This window comes from Chaetomium tenue (assembly GCF_020726465.1).
Source record: "Chaetomium tenue strain MPI-SDFR-AT-0079 chromosome Unknown F5144scaffold_2, whole genome shotgun sequence".
In the NCBI taxonomy this organism is placed as follows: Eukaryota; Fungi; Ascomycota; class Sordariomycetes; order Sordariales; family Chaetomiaceae; genus Chaetomium; species Chaetomium tenue.
This window is the reverse complement of record NW_027117330.1, coordinates 318,591-330,891: the sequence shown is the minus strand read 5'-3', so window position 1 is coordinate 330,891 and position 12,301 is coordinate 318,591. Positions and strand designations below refer to the sequence as shown.

Below are 12,301 nucleotides of genomic sequence, written 5' to 3'. Positions count from 1 at the left end.
CGATCGTCTTCTCGGTGTGGGGGGCTTGCGCGTCGTGGCGCTCTGGTAGTGGTCGACGAGTATGGTCTCCTTGCCGGAGAAGAAGAGGGGAGGGTTCTCCCTGTGTAGAAGGGGGCCGAGGAGGATGTGCCAGGGCCGCATCCTGGAGTCGCGGAGGACGGCGACGCGGTGGGCATAGGGTATGAAGAAGAGGTACGAGATGGCGAGGATGCCGAAGAAAGTTCCGAACACGATGGCGCAAATGATACCGGCTCTGATCTCGTAGATATCCGGTACACCGGGCGCCTCGATGCTGGGGCTAGGATCGCGCCAGTAAAGGCGAATTAGAAGGGATGGTCCGCATAACTTTCTTGAAGGCGTCCTGGCGCTCCGAGGCACAGAACTTGAGGCTAGCAAAAGCGATAGACGAGAAGGCGGCGCCGATTAGAGGCAGGATCACCTAAGAGGCGGCGATATGGGAATAACTTTAGCGCGACTTTATAAACGATTAGAATAACTAGGACTCGCCGCATCGTGATGACTTTGAGTGAGCCTATGACGAGTCTCGTGTCATCGCATGGATCTGAGACAGTGCACTCCTTCTTTAAGAAGGACCTTGAAAAGCGGCGTAACGGCCCAAGGAGGAGGTTGATTGCGGTTACTAGCTAGGTCCATACAAAATGAGTATTCCGTATCGAATAAGAACAAGTAATCGGTTCCATAGTTGCAAAGCAGTATTGATTATGCCTTTGCCTGTCAATTTGAGTCACACGAATCTTCAAAGCCCAGACATACTTGCGTCATCCAAAGCGTATAAACTTCATCTTCTTCATGTCGGCTGTGCCTAGATTAGATGTTAACTCAAGAGTTGTGAATTTCAAGTACTCGGATGTTACAGCAACTTACTCGGACACGCGGACTGTCTCACTGCTAGGATGGTAGGCTTCTTGGAATTGTACTTTACCCAGTGATCACAATTCCAGAACGTCCCAACATGGTAGCAGTCGTTCGGGTCATCTTCGTCCACGAAGCAGAAGTCCCATCCCGTAGTGTTGGTGAACTCCAACGTATAGTCGTAGTTGTTGGGATGCCCGTTGAAGTACAGTTTGTATCGGCTGCAGCCAATATCCTTGACAGCCTGGCTGGCATCAATCCATTTGTCATCTCCCACGGGCCAGTTCACGCAAACGAAGCCTTTCTTAGTACAATCAACTTTCTCCCTGGCATTAGCGGCTCTGGCGGCTCCCGTAACGTCATGATCATCATCGTCGGTATTTTGGAGAACAGGAGAAGGGCGTCCATCCTCGGCCATCAGAGCCCGAGCAGCTTCAGCATCCGAGTATCTCCAGCCGACGTGGTAATCTCTACCATTCTTGGTCTTGAGTTGCTTCCAGACCATGCCGTTTAGATCTGGAACGCCCAGTTCGGTATCAGGAGGGTGGAAGGGGCCGGTGTGGGCCATGGAATACTTAATTCCGGGATGCGATTGTAAGTAAAGACGTAGCGGAGAGCTGACAGGGGAATAGAAAGATGAAGGCGGGGAAGTTAGAAAAGAAGAGGGGACGGGCCGCTTTACTGCCTAAATAGGAGGAAATGGGTTTAAAGAGCACGTGATTGCCCTCGATTTTCCCCTACTTGATACCTACCTAAGCTTGGAGGCCGGTACCTTGGGGCTGGCTGCATAGAATTTGCGGCAAGTCTACCCGAGAGTAAATCGGTAAGCGCTGACTCAGGTTGACCACGCTTCATGCTCACCCACGGCTCAGGCCAAAGCGGCAATGGCTCAGGCCCCGCGCCCAATGCGGATGTAGGAGGCAACAATTTGTCGGGGGTGACTATTGAGGTAGGTAGGTATGCACCTGATGCTCAGTCCAAGTCACTGACTTCCAAGAATACCTAGGTAACAATTATTTGATGTCTCAAAGTGGCCAACAGGCCCATGGTTTACAGAACTGTTACCATGGGACGTGGAAACTAGAAGGAGGACAGACATTGGCGCCGGTAGGGCCCTGTCGAGCGGCCTCGCCATCAATCTTGGCCCAGTCTTTATGCCTGTGTTCCAGGAGGCCATCAACTCGAATCTCGCTTCAGGAGGCCCGGTCGACAAGCTCGCTGCAGTAGGTGCGCCCGAAGCACTCAGACTTGACCAGTGGTGATAATGGTCAAACAAATCCGTGGGCGAGCTTTCCTCATCTTCCTATGTTCCATTCCCGAAACTTCAATCCAACCCATCGCCCCATCACGAACACTACTACCTAACTTTCCCTGCCCCAGACACTGAGCAGTCATCCTCATTGTTCCAACACACCATTACGCTTTCTAGCGCCACTGCGAGTTGCTAATCACCATGGCTTCGACCGCACATACCATCACCGAGGCTCTGGACACGATGAAGCACGCCATCCCCCTCCCCGAGTACGAAAACCCGAATGGCAAACAAACAGCCTCTGAACTCGGTGATACGACCAGGAAGTACTCCGCCCCGGCTTTTGCCATCGAGTTAAATGTGTCGGTGTGGACGGCAATTGGACATGGCGTCCTGCAGGATATCGAGCAGGGAAATCTGACGCCACGGCTAGACAAGCAGTACATTAACGAGAAGGAGGTTTCCATGACTGACAACAATGAGGCCGATGTCGTTCATGCCGCCGAGATCCACCTGTTGCACCCGGTTCACCAAGCCCTAGACCTGTGTCCCACTGTGAGCCAAAGCGTGAGAGTATACAGCGAGGTGCAACGGAACAAGATGCGCACCGACATGTCCTATCACAAGATCAAGGGCAACAACCCGGGCTCCACGCCAATGGCCGTCATCGAGTTCAAACGGCGCGGCATCCTTCACCACGACAAGTTTATGGATGGGCCTGTCAAGAATGTTCGTTCTGGTGCCGCAAACCCACCCCGGCCGACCAATGCCGAAATCAATGCCTTCAAGAAGGAAGCCTTCGCGGCCAACCAAAGTGAAATGACGCTGTTCGAAGACAATGCGCTCAAATGCATGATGCAAATCTAAGCCTACGCTGTTGACCGCCAAACCAAATACTGTGCCCTATTCGACTACGACGCCCTGGTGCTGATCAGGTTCGATGCTTACCAACCGGGAATGAGCGCGAACGTGGGCGCTTACTGCTCTATCACCTACCTACATTCCATACACGAACGGCTCTCACCTCATTCGTGCTGCCCTGTTGGGATTTTTGGCCGAGGCTTGGGCCCAAACTTAAGCAATTGTGGAGGAATTTAACAGAAGAAGGCGAGGGGCTGCAAACGGTACCCAGGGCTTCCGGGTAGGGAATTCGCGAGGGTGCCAACCAGGTGTCACGAATAAGGGATATGGGGAGAAGCGGGGAAGTGCAGGACGCAACCCGAACTAATCGTTAAGACAACCAATCAAGGTGACCACTGGGGAAGGACTTGATCGGTAACGACCAAGGTGACCGTCGATGATCAAGGTGATCGTGAACGGTCACCTCTGAACACCCGCGATCAAGCCAACCAGGCATAAAGGTACCTAAGGACTTAGTATATAGTCACTCATGCTGGAGAGCTCTGGGAGTTCTCCAGTTAACAATCACAACTACAGTTCGCTACAAGCTCGAGAGCCTACTGTTGAGAGAAGTCTTTGTTGTGCACCCTTTGGCTGCACCGAACCTAAGTACCCTTGAGAGATTACCTTCGACCGGAGCTGAACTCTAACAGGACGGGGTCCAGAGATAGGTTCGTCACACCAGGCAAGGCAGCCGTCAAGTATTTATTTGCAAGTCATTTTTCTGGCAGTTTCTATAGGAAAATACGTCCAATCCAGAGTTCTACGCCGCTAACATTGTACCTACCCACTACCCTCCCACAGCGATACTAACAGCTGTCCCTCCGTACATACCCAGACGCCGCACCCACTAAACACGTCTAGCGTTGTGAAAATTGCATCGAGTCCCAGCCGGATCAGGATATTCAGAACCTGTTACATTTGGCCTCCGGCATGCCCAGCGGCTGTATCTGCCCCTGGAAGTGGGTGATAGTTTAAGAAGTACTGATTTTGCTCCCTGTTCGGCCCATTTATTGTATGTACTTAGGTTACAGGTACATGTACCTAGTTGGTTTGGCTGGCTGTCACCCTCCCTCCCCTTTCCCCCCAACCCCTTCCCACCAAAGTGACCAAACCTCAACCCACACACAACCTCTCCCCCACCTCAATCCCACAATCTGCATCCAACCCCGGATTCAACGCCCTAAACGCCCCCTCACTCAACCCAAACTGCTCCCAGATCTTCGCGCACCAATCCCCCGCCACCACCGTATACGTCTTCTTGCACGCCGACGGCGCCGCCACGCACAGTACCTGCCCGACGTCGATGTCGCAGCCCGCGTTCAGCGTCGGGTTCAGCGCCCGGAAGGCGGCCTCGCTCAGCCCGAACTGCGCCCAGATCTTGGCGCACCAGTCGCCGGGTTGGACGGTGTAGGTTTGGGCGCAGGACGGGGCGGTGGAGGTGCTTGTTGGTCCACCTGCGCTGGTGGTGGTGCGCGTTGCGGGGGTGCTGCTGGTGGGTTTGGGGGTGGTTGTGAGGGCGGAGGTGGTGGTGCTGGTTTGGGGGAGGGGCGGGCCCTGCACGCAGTAGGCGTCGTCGAGGATCAGGTTGCTGCAGTCGGGTTTGAGGTCGGGGTTCCAGGCGACGAGCTGGGCCATGGTCACGCCGAGGGTGTTTTGTAGGAGGGCGCAGCTGTCGTTGGGCACGATGATGTGCCAATTGTAGCACTCGCCGGTGGTGCCGGTTGGGGTGGGGCCCGGGGGTGGGAGGGTGGTGGAGGACGGGGTGGTGCCGCCGTCGAAGGTCACGTTCCAGTCGTAGGTTGGGTGCACGCAGTACCAGAGCTGGGGGATCAGGTTGGCGCACTCGGCGTCGATGGAGGGGTTGATGTCTTGGAAGAGGGGGACCGAGACCTTGGCGGCGAGGGAGATGCGGTTGCATGTGTCGGCGACCTGGACTTGGTAGTAGGCACCGCAGTTGTCTGTGGTGCCAAAGGGGGTGTTTCCGGGGGCGGGCACCACGTTGTCGGCGTACTCCCCAAGAGCCCACGACGAGTTGGACCCGGGGAGCGGAACGGGGACGTAGCTGCCGTCGGGTGACGAGACGCAGACCACGGTGCCGTTGGGCCGGAGGTTGGTGCAGTCGCCGTTTATGGCAGGGTTGTAAGTAATGAATTGGGAGAACGAGATGTTGTGTTGTGCGCTAATGCTCCAGCAATCGTCGGACACACTAGCTTGGATGGTCTCACAGGTCTGGGGCAGGCAGAGGTTGAAGGTTGTGTCATCCTCGAGGGTCAGCCTGGTGCAACCAGCCGTGAGATCGTTGATAGACGCCAGAGTATCTTCGGCAACGGACTCGGCCAAGGCAATCGAGTGGCATGTGTCGCCAGGCTTAGTCGCGTATGTCTTGCCAGAGGGACAGGTTCTGTTTGCACCGTCTGCCGTGTTTGGGAATGTTACCTCAGGGGGAGGTTTAGGGGTGGTAACAGCATTAACATTACACCCTAGATGTGAAAGCGAAACATCAGCAAATTGAGAACTTAAAAGAATAGTGCCAGCCGCTTTCAAGTAACGTACGTGTGAATATCGTCTTGTATGTGTCAACCATGGCCTCGTTGTATCCAAGGAAGACCGAGTTCTGAACCGTCCGCATGCTGTTGATCTGGCAGTGGCTGCAGAGGACGGCATCTGGCAAATCCTCCAGTTTCGGGTTTCCGTTTGCGGCGTATTGCTCTTTCAACCATTCTAAGACAGAATGTTAGCCATGTGTGCTAGTAACAGCAAAATATCGATGGAATCTAACTCGGCACGTACTGGGACAGTATTCACCGCTGCCGGGATCTTTGTCGCACACCTAACAGTCTGCGTTAGATACCATCATTACTAAGATCAAATCTTCCAAGTTACTAACCATGTTGAAGTAATCGAAGATGATATCCCCTCTCCACGTGTTGGCATACGTGTCGAAGGCCCCAGATGCGCCGCAGGCCGAAGTGACTGCCGTATGGTAAGACACCAACGACGCGTTGCACTGGGGGTTGCAAAGGCTAGAGCTGGCGCCGTCGAGAGAAATGACATAGCCGCTGGCCGCGAGCTGCTGCATTTGAGGGTCGCAGGCGATGGTTTGGTTGAGCGCAGACGCACAGTCCGTCGAGATGGGCTGGCTGTTACCGAAGCCTACCACGGCGTCAACCGCATTGCCAAAGCTGCCATCATTGCTTGTCCATGGGAAGAGAACGATACTTCCATGGGCCACCGCAATCAGAAGCGAAGCAACGAGCAAGGCGAACGAGTGTGGCATGTTGACGGCAGCTGGAGTGGTCTCAACTTGCGGTTCTCTGGGAGTCCCCGATGGGAGTTCCGCCGATATGTACCTGGGTAAGGACGCTTGTCTGTTCGCCTCGGATGATATGCCTCATGTACCTCTACCTGGATACTTTACTCCCCGAATAAATTCCGAGGCCCTCAAGTCGGTCATGGGTTCCCTCAACACAACACCAGACTAGCGTAGAGGGCTGAATTGCTGACATCCCACTTCTTCTCGAGGTTGCTTATGCAGACTCTCATTTCCTGGTCTGTGATGGAACCTCAGGAGACACAAACTATTGAATCTGAATGCACTGGTCACACAGGCCGCCAGCCTGAATCGGGATACTACTTGCTAGGGGAGATGAAATTGACCGAACGCTCGGAGACGGGTGTGACAGCAAGCGGTTGTAATCGGGAGATAGCTCCGAGGGGTACTTAGTCAGGCGCCGGCCTGTGTGGTTAACTTTGCCTACACGCGAGGTTACATGGGGGTAAGCTTACCCACACGAAATGTGCTAAACCCCCCCGTGAGCGGGAACATACCACGCGCATGCGCGTTAAGTCCAGGGGTGGGATCTGAGTAAGTCATGAAAAAGGGCTGAATTAACTGGACTAGACTCCAGAATCATCTTATGCTCCATCACAGGCTGTAGAAATATTTGGCTGCCTAATGAAAATACAACGTCTGAAGCGATACTAGCATGCGGGTGACAGCAGCAGGGCTTTTATTCGGCATGTTTCTGTACAAGCCTCGAGGTATCTGTGGTGATGCAAATGGAGAAGCGGTTCTTGTTCTTGCCATGACCACATAAGAGCCATAGGCCCTGCACAACCGGACGATCGCTGAAAACATTGGCACCCTTTGTCAACATCCCGTTCTCACCTTCACTCGCTTCAACATGGCCAAGTCTCGGCGTGGGCCGGCGCCTGCCCGGCACAGCCTCGGGCTGTTTATGCTTCTAGCTGCCGCCCTCCTCTTCGCCAACATCGCCTCAGCAAGAGTGCTGGCTGCCGCAGATGGCCAAGCGGGGGATCCCGACTACACATGTTCCGCAGACAAGCCGTGTGCTATCGGCTGCTGCGGGACGAACGGCATCTGCGGGATGGGGCCCGACTACTGCAGCGCCGCGAACTGCATCAACTCGTGCGATGCTAAGTCGGAGTGCGATCCGTCAAATTGGGGCCCCCAGTACGCGGCCAGCGAGAAGTGTCCACTGAATGTGAGGTCCAATTCTCTATGTGCCTCGGGCAAGCAACACCACGACTGATACTCGGCGTAATCTAGGTCTGCTGCTCCAAGTTTGGCTTTTGTGGCACGACAGAGGAGTTCTGCGGCACCACACAAATTGCCAATCCTAGTTGCCCTGGCGGAAAGTCGGCGCTCCAGCGGACTATTGGATACTACGAGGGCTGGGGCGTTGGCCGATCTTGCGATGCCATGCTTCCGGAGCAAATCCCGGTTGAGGCATACACGCACATCAACTTTGCCTTTGCCATGATCGACCCGGTCTCTTTCTCAGTCGCTCCTATGAGCAGTGGTGATGTGGATCTGTATCCTCGTCTAACGGCTCTCAAGGCTTTGTTTCCGAATCTCAAAGTGAGTGGTTGGTCCGGGTGTTGTTTAGCCGGGCTGTTGACACCCCATAGGTATGGATTTCGATAGGCGGGTGGTCTATGAACGACCCCGACCAGCCTACGGCTACAACCTTCTCAGACGTTGCAGGGTCGACGGCAAACCAGCAAAAGTTCTTCGCCTCGCTCATCGCATTCATGAGCCAGTACGGCTTCGACGGCGTCGATATTGACTGGGAGTATCCCGTGGCGGAAGAAAGGAGTGGCCGACCCGAAGATTATGTGAACTTCCCTATCTTCCTCCGAAATATGAGAAATGCTTTCCAAGCAGCGGGCAAGAGCTGGGGTATCACCATCACACTGCCCAGCTCCTTTTGGTATCTGCAGCACTTTGACATTGTCAAGCTTGAACCCGTTGTGGATTGGTTCAATATGATGGGTACGTACCATTCCTTACTTGCCCAACAAAAGCCGACTTTGTGCCCATAGAGTACGATATCCACGGGACCTGGGATGCCACAAGCGTGTGGGCTGGCCGTGAGTTTACTCCCCCCTTTCCCTCCCCATCTAAGATTAGTCAGACATTGACACGTACACCCAGCCTACGTCGCGGCTCACACCAACTTGACCGAAATTGACCAATCCCTGAAGCTCATGTGGCGAAATAACATCAACCCAGCCAAAGTTGTCCTCGGTCTTGGCTTCTATGGACGAAGCTATACTCTCGCAGATCCCTCATGCAACAAACCGGGATGTCAGTTCACTGCAGGAGGGCCTGCCGGACCTTGTACAAACTCGGTTGGAACTCTCTCGTACGGCGAGGTCAAACGGCTTGTGGATGCCGGTGCAAAGCCGGTCCTGGATTCGAAAGCAGCCGTTCAGATGCTGACCTACGGCGGCAACAACTGGGTTTCATACGACGATGAGGTGACACTGAAGATGAAGATCGATTATGCCAACAACAACTGCCTGGGTGGTTCTATGGTCTGGGCCGCATCGACTGACGACTCGCAAGGCTCGGCAGCAGCGGCATTAAAGGGGGCAAGTGGGCTAAACCTACCAAGATCTCAAATTGGTATCGTCATTATTCCCGACAACCCGGGTCTCTGTTCGTGGACTTCGTGCGGCGGGAGATGCCCAGCCGGAACCACGGCGGCAGCCTATCTCCTGGACGCCTGTCCGCAGCCGACGAGCAATCCCTTTAACTACCGGCTCTTTTGCTGTCCATCCAACGACGTGCCAGAATGTAACCTTCGCGTTCAGGACTTACAGGGTCAGACCTGTATCCCTGGGAATTGCCCAGCGGGAACACAGTTGCTGGCGACGACGCAGTTCATCCTCGTCCCCTTCCAATTGTGCCCAGCCGGAGGCCACATCAACTGTAAGTGCCCAACTCACATTACCCATCTTCACTGCTGAAGTTAATTGCTCTTCCCAGGGTGTTGTTCGCAAAGCAAGTCCTTGAGCAACACACTCGGCCAGTGCTCGTGGACCGACTGCGGCGGCAGCTGCCCCAGCGGCACTACTTCACTCACCCAGACACTGACAGGCGACGGCGGAGACACGCCCTGCACAAGTGGCCGGCGCAATCTCTGCTGCCCAACAAGCGGAGGGAGCAGCTTTATCTCCAGCACCTGTGGCTGGTACCGCAACGCCTTCCATAACACATGCACACCGGGATGTCCACAAGGCAAGGTCCAACTAGCCGTCGATTCGGCCGGGGCAAACTGTGTCAGTGGTTATGGCTCCTTTTGCTGCGATCCACCCGTCAACTCGCTCGCCAGCCGCGGTGATCCACAGATGCAGGCCTTCCAGAGATTCGTCCATAACTTCATGACGTCCGGTACGTGTTCTATACACGACGGGCCCGTCCCACGGCGGAAGAGGCAGTTCGGCTCGATCCTTTTCCCAGACACCCACGACATGTCCATTAAGCTAGGCCCCCTCCTTTATGACTGGGTGTGGTCAAGGTCAGAGCGTAGCTATATCACCCCTTTCCAACAAATTTGGGACGAGGAACGGGCTTCCAACGGCAACGTCTTCCCTACTTTCGACGACCTCGCGAATGGCCTCGCGGACTACAACCCGATCGACGGAAACTCGGTGGACTATCTCAACAACATTCTCTGCTATGGCAAGCTGGGTGCAGCTTCTCTCAGCGGCAACAAAGCTACTTCGTCTCATCTGTGCGTCGAGGTCGGCGGGCAAGTAAGAAAGCGAGGCGACGTGATCGACTTCATCCCCCGCGAGCGGCGTCACTCGGTGACCAAAGCAAACATAGAGTCCGTCGCTCACAACAAGACCACCAAAAGATGGTTCATCGACGACTGGACCGAAGGAGGATCGAGGCAATACCACTGGCCTACTACCGGCGATGCGTTTGATCTTGCGAGCAGTGGTACCCTGCGGCCGGAGTTTTATAACTTCTTCCGCTACCAGGGTGATCAAATCGAGATGGAAAGTAAGCGCATAATTCGCACGTTGACCAAATGATACAGCAACTGACTTGCTTTCTTCTTAGTCGTCTTCCTCCTCGGACCGAACCCTAACAACCTGGCCTCCTTCCTGCAAGCAACAGACAGGGACCGGTTCATGGTAATGCATATCCACTTCAACGCGAACGGCCTGATCAACGGAAACCTCGCCATCGACCAGATCAACGTCCGCCATGCCGAGCGCATCCAAGCCCAAGAAGAGCCCGCGATTCCCGGCCGATTCCGCGCGAGCTTGGTCGAGCCCGGCGGAGAAGAGTGCTTCGTCTGCCAAGACAGAACAACGGGCATGGACCCAGCGACGACAATCCCACCAGGGAGCCTGCAAGAGGAACTCGTTCTCGAGGTGGTTCAGTTGATCCGCCGCTGGGGCGCCAACGGGAACCTCCTTAACACGGCGAACCCAGACCCCACACTACTGCAGCGTGTCGAAGCGGGTATCAATGCGGGCGCCATCGTGAGGGATCGTACCGGAAACACTGTTAACATGTTCAACGGCGCGACGTTTGCTAACGGCCGAGGCGGCTTGGCATTTGCTCCGGACGGCTCGCTGTATAACCCCTTTACGCGGAACGGGGGGGATATTGTCAACACGGACGGTTTCTATGTGCGTCTCAACGGACAACCTTTTTAGATAGGGAGGTCCCGTGTAAGGAAGACAGGGGTTATCAGGATACAAACAAATCTTTTACTATTTCTAGTGATTCACACACCGTAACAGTAGCTTGGTTGTATGATAGCATAGCGGTTGTTGCGTGTCACCAAACTACCTAATTTCCTAGATGGTTCAGGGTCGTTTTAAGCATGCCCCATGGTCCCCGGTGATCTAGATAGCTCACTCGCCAGTCCCCGGATAGCCCCCTGTTCCTCTGGGTTCAAAACAATCCCAAAATACTTCTCCAGCGCTTTAACCCTCTCCTCCTCGCTCTGAAAGCGCTCCACAACCTCCGACACGGCGCCCAACTGCCGCTTGACGTAGTCCCTATGCAGGATGAGCAACCCAACAGGGCTTTCCTTCTGCTCATCCAACAATGTCCACATGCACATAACACTCTGCACAAAGAAGCTCTGCGGCGCCGCCATAGTCCGCAGGTTCATAACCTCAAAGTCCGCGGCCAAGAACTCCGTCTCCACAAAGTGGTACTGTGTCCTCCACGGGCGGTCCTCGCCCTCCCGGACCGAGTACACCCACACCCGCTGATTGGGGTCCGCATGCTCCTCGAGGCGCCGATAATCCAACCGCCCCCGCGCCGCAGCCAAGCCGGCAAACTCATGGCCGTCAATCATCGGCACCGGGTGCAGCGCGCCCCGCGACCCAAACCCGACATCAACCAGGTAGCGCTGGCCGGCGATGGTCACGATATTGACCATGTGGTCCCTGCCGACTGTCAGTCCCTACCCCCAGAGAAGAAAGCGCCGGACGCAACTCACCAACCCTTATACCCACCCTTCGGCCCACATACCCTCCCCCCAACACTATACAGCGCAAACCCCAAGGTGCGCAGCACCACCGCAAACAAGGTATTGACCTCCATACAGTAGCCGCCCCTGCCGCGGTCGACCACCTTGGCGAACAGGTCCTGCGGGTCGAGCGACAGGAGCCGGTGGCGCGAGTAATGCAGCGACAGGCTCTCGAAGGGCACGCGGGCCATGTGGAGGTGTTGCAGGGCTGTGAGGCACCCGAGGGGGTCCTGCGCTGCGTGGTGCCGCGCATCGTCCCCGCGGTAGCCGATGTGCGAGAGGTAGCGGGTTAGTTGGGTGGTGGTGTAGGTGGTCATGGTGGTGGATGTTTGGTGCCTGGCTGGGCTCTGAAACGATGGATGATTGGGTGGGGTTTGGATCTTTTATCAGGGGAATGGAGGGGAGAATATTCCTTGGGGGCTCGTAGTTATTTCTATTTTCCTTACTCCGCACACAGCTTGAG

General features: G+C 55.2%; 5 protein-coding genes across 5 annotated transcripts; 2 read left to right on the top strand and 3 right to left on the bottom strand.

Moving 5' to 3' along the window:
• Positions 1-544: 544 nt before the first annotated feature.
• On the bottom strand, positions 545-1,510 carry F5144DRAFT_559679 (uncharacterized protein). Its single transcript, XM_066788158.1, has 3 exons — positions 886-1,510; positions 775-823; positions 545-726 (listed from the first exon to the last, which is right to left on the bottom strand). Exons 1-2 carry the CDS (start codon positions 1,439-1,441, stop codon positions 780-782), a joined length of 600 nt encoding a protein of 199 aa, XP_066645775.1. The 5' UTR covers positions 1,442-1,510; the 3' UTR covers positions 545-726; positions 775-779.
• Positions 1,511-2,326: 816 nt separating this feature from the next.
• On the top strand, positions 2,327-2,992 carry F5144DRAFT_544439 (uncharacterized protein; the record flags this gene model as incomplete). Its single annotated transcript, XM_066787296.1, has 1 exon — positions 2,327-2,992. The coding sequence occupies one exon, from the start codon at positions 2,327-2,329 to the stop codon at positions 2,990-2,992; it is 666 nt and encodes a 221-aa protein (XP_066645774.1).
• A 1,149-nt stretch (positions 2,993-4,141) lies between these two features.
• F5144DRAFT_639715 (uncharacterized protein) lies at positions 4,142-6,305 on the bottom strand (the record flags this gene model as incomplete). The annotated part of the gene is made up of 4 exons (XM_066792723.1): positions 4,142-5,508; positions 5,582-5,749; positions 5,819-5,858; positions 5,916-6,305. 4 exons carry the CDS (start codon positions 6,303-6,305, stop codon positions 4,142-4,144), a joined length of 1,965 nt encoding a protein of 654 aa, XP_066645773.1.
• A 907-nt stretch (positions 6,306-7,212) lies between these two features.
• On the top strand, positions 7,213-11,011 carry F5144DRAFT_618066 (uncharacterized protein; the record flags this gene model as incomplete). The annotated part of the gene is made up of 7 exons (XM_066791905.1): positions 7,213-7,533; positions 7,599-7,910; positions 7,961-8,324; positions 8,375-8,422; positions 8,487-9,266; positions 9,324-10,346; positions 10,407-11,011. 7 exons carry the CDS (start codon positions 7,213-7,215, stop codon positions 11,009-11,011), a joined length of 3,453 nt encoding a protein of 1,150 aa, XP_066645772.1.
• A 35-nt stretch (positions 11,012-11,046) lies between these two features.
• F5144DRAFT_618065 (arylamine N-acetyltransferase 1) lies at positions 11,047-12,155 on the bottom strand (the record flags this gene model as incomplete). Its single annotated transcript, XM_066791904.1, has 2 exons — positions 11,047-11,755; positions 11,809-12,155. 2 exons carry the CDS (start codon positions 12,153-12,155, stop codon positions 11,176-11,178), a joined length of 927 nt encoding a protein of 308 aa, XP_066645771.1. The 3' UTR covers positions 11,047-11,175.
• Between the last annotated feature and the right edge of the window lie 146 nt (positions 12,156-12,301).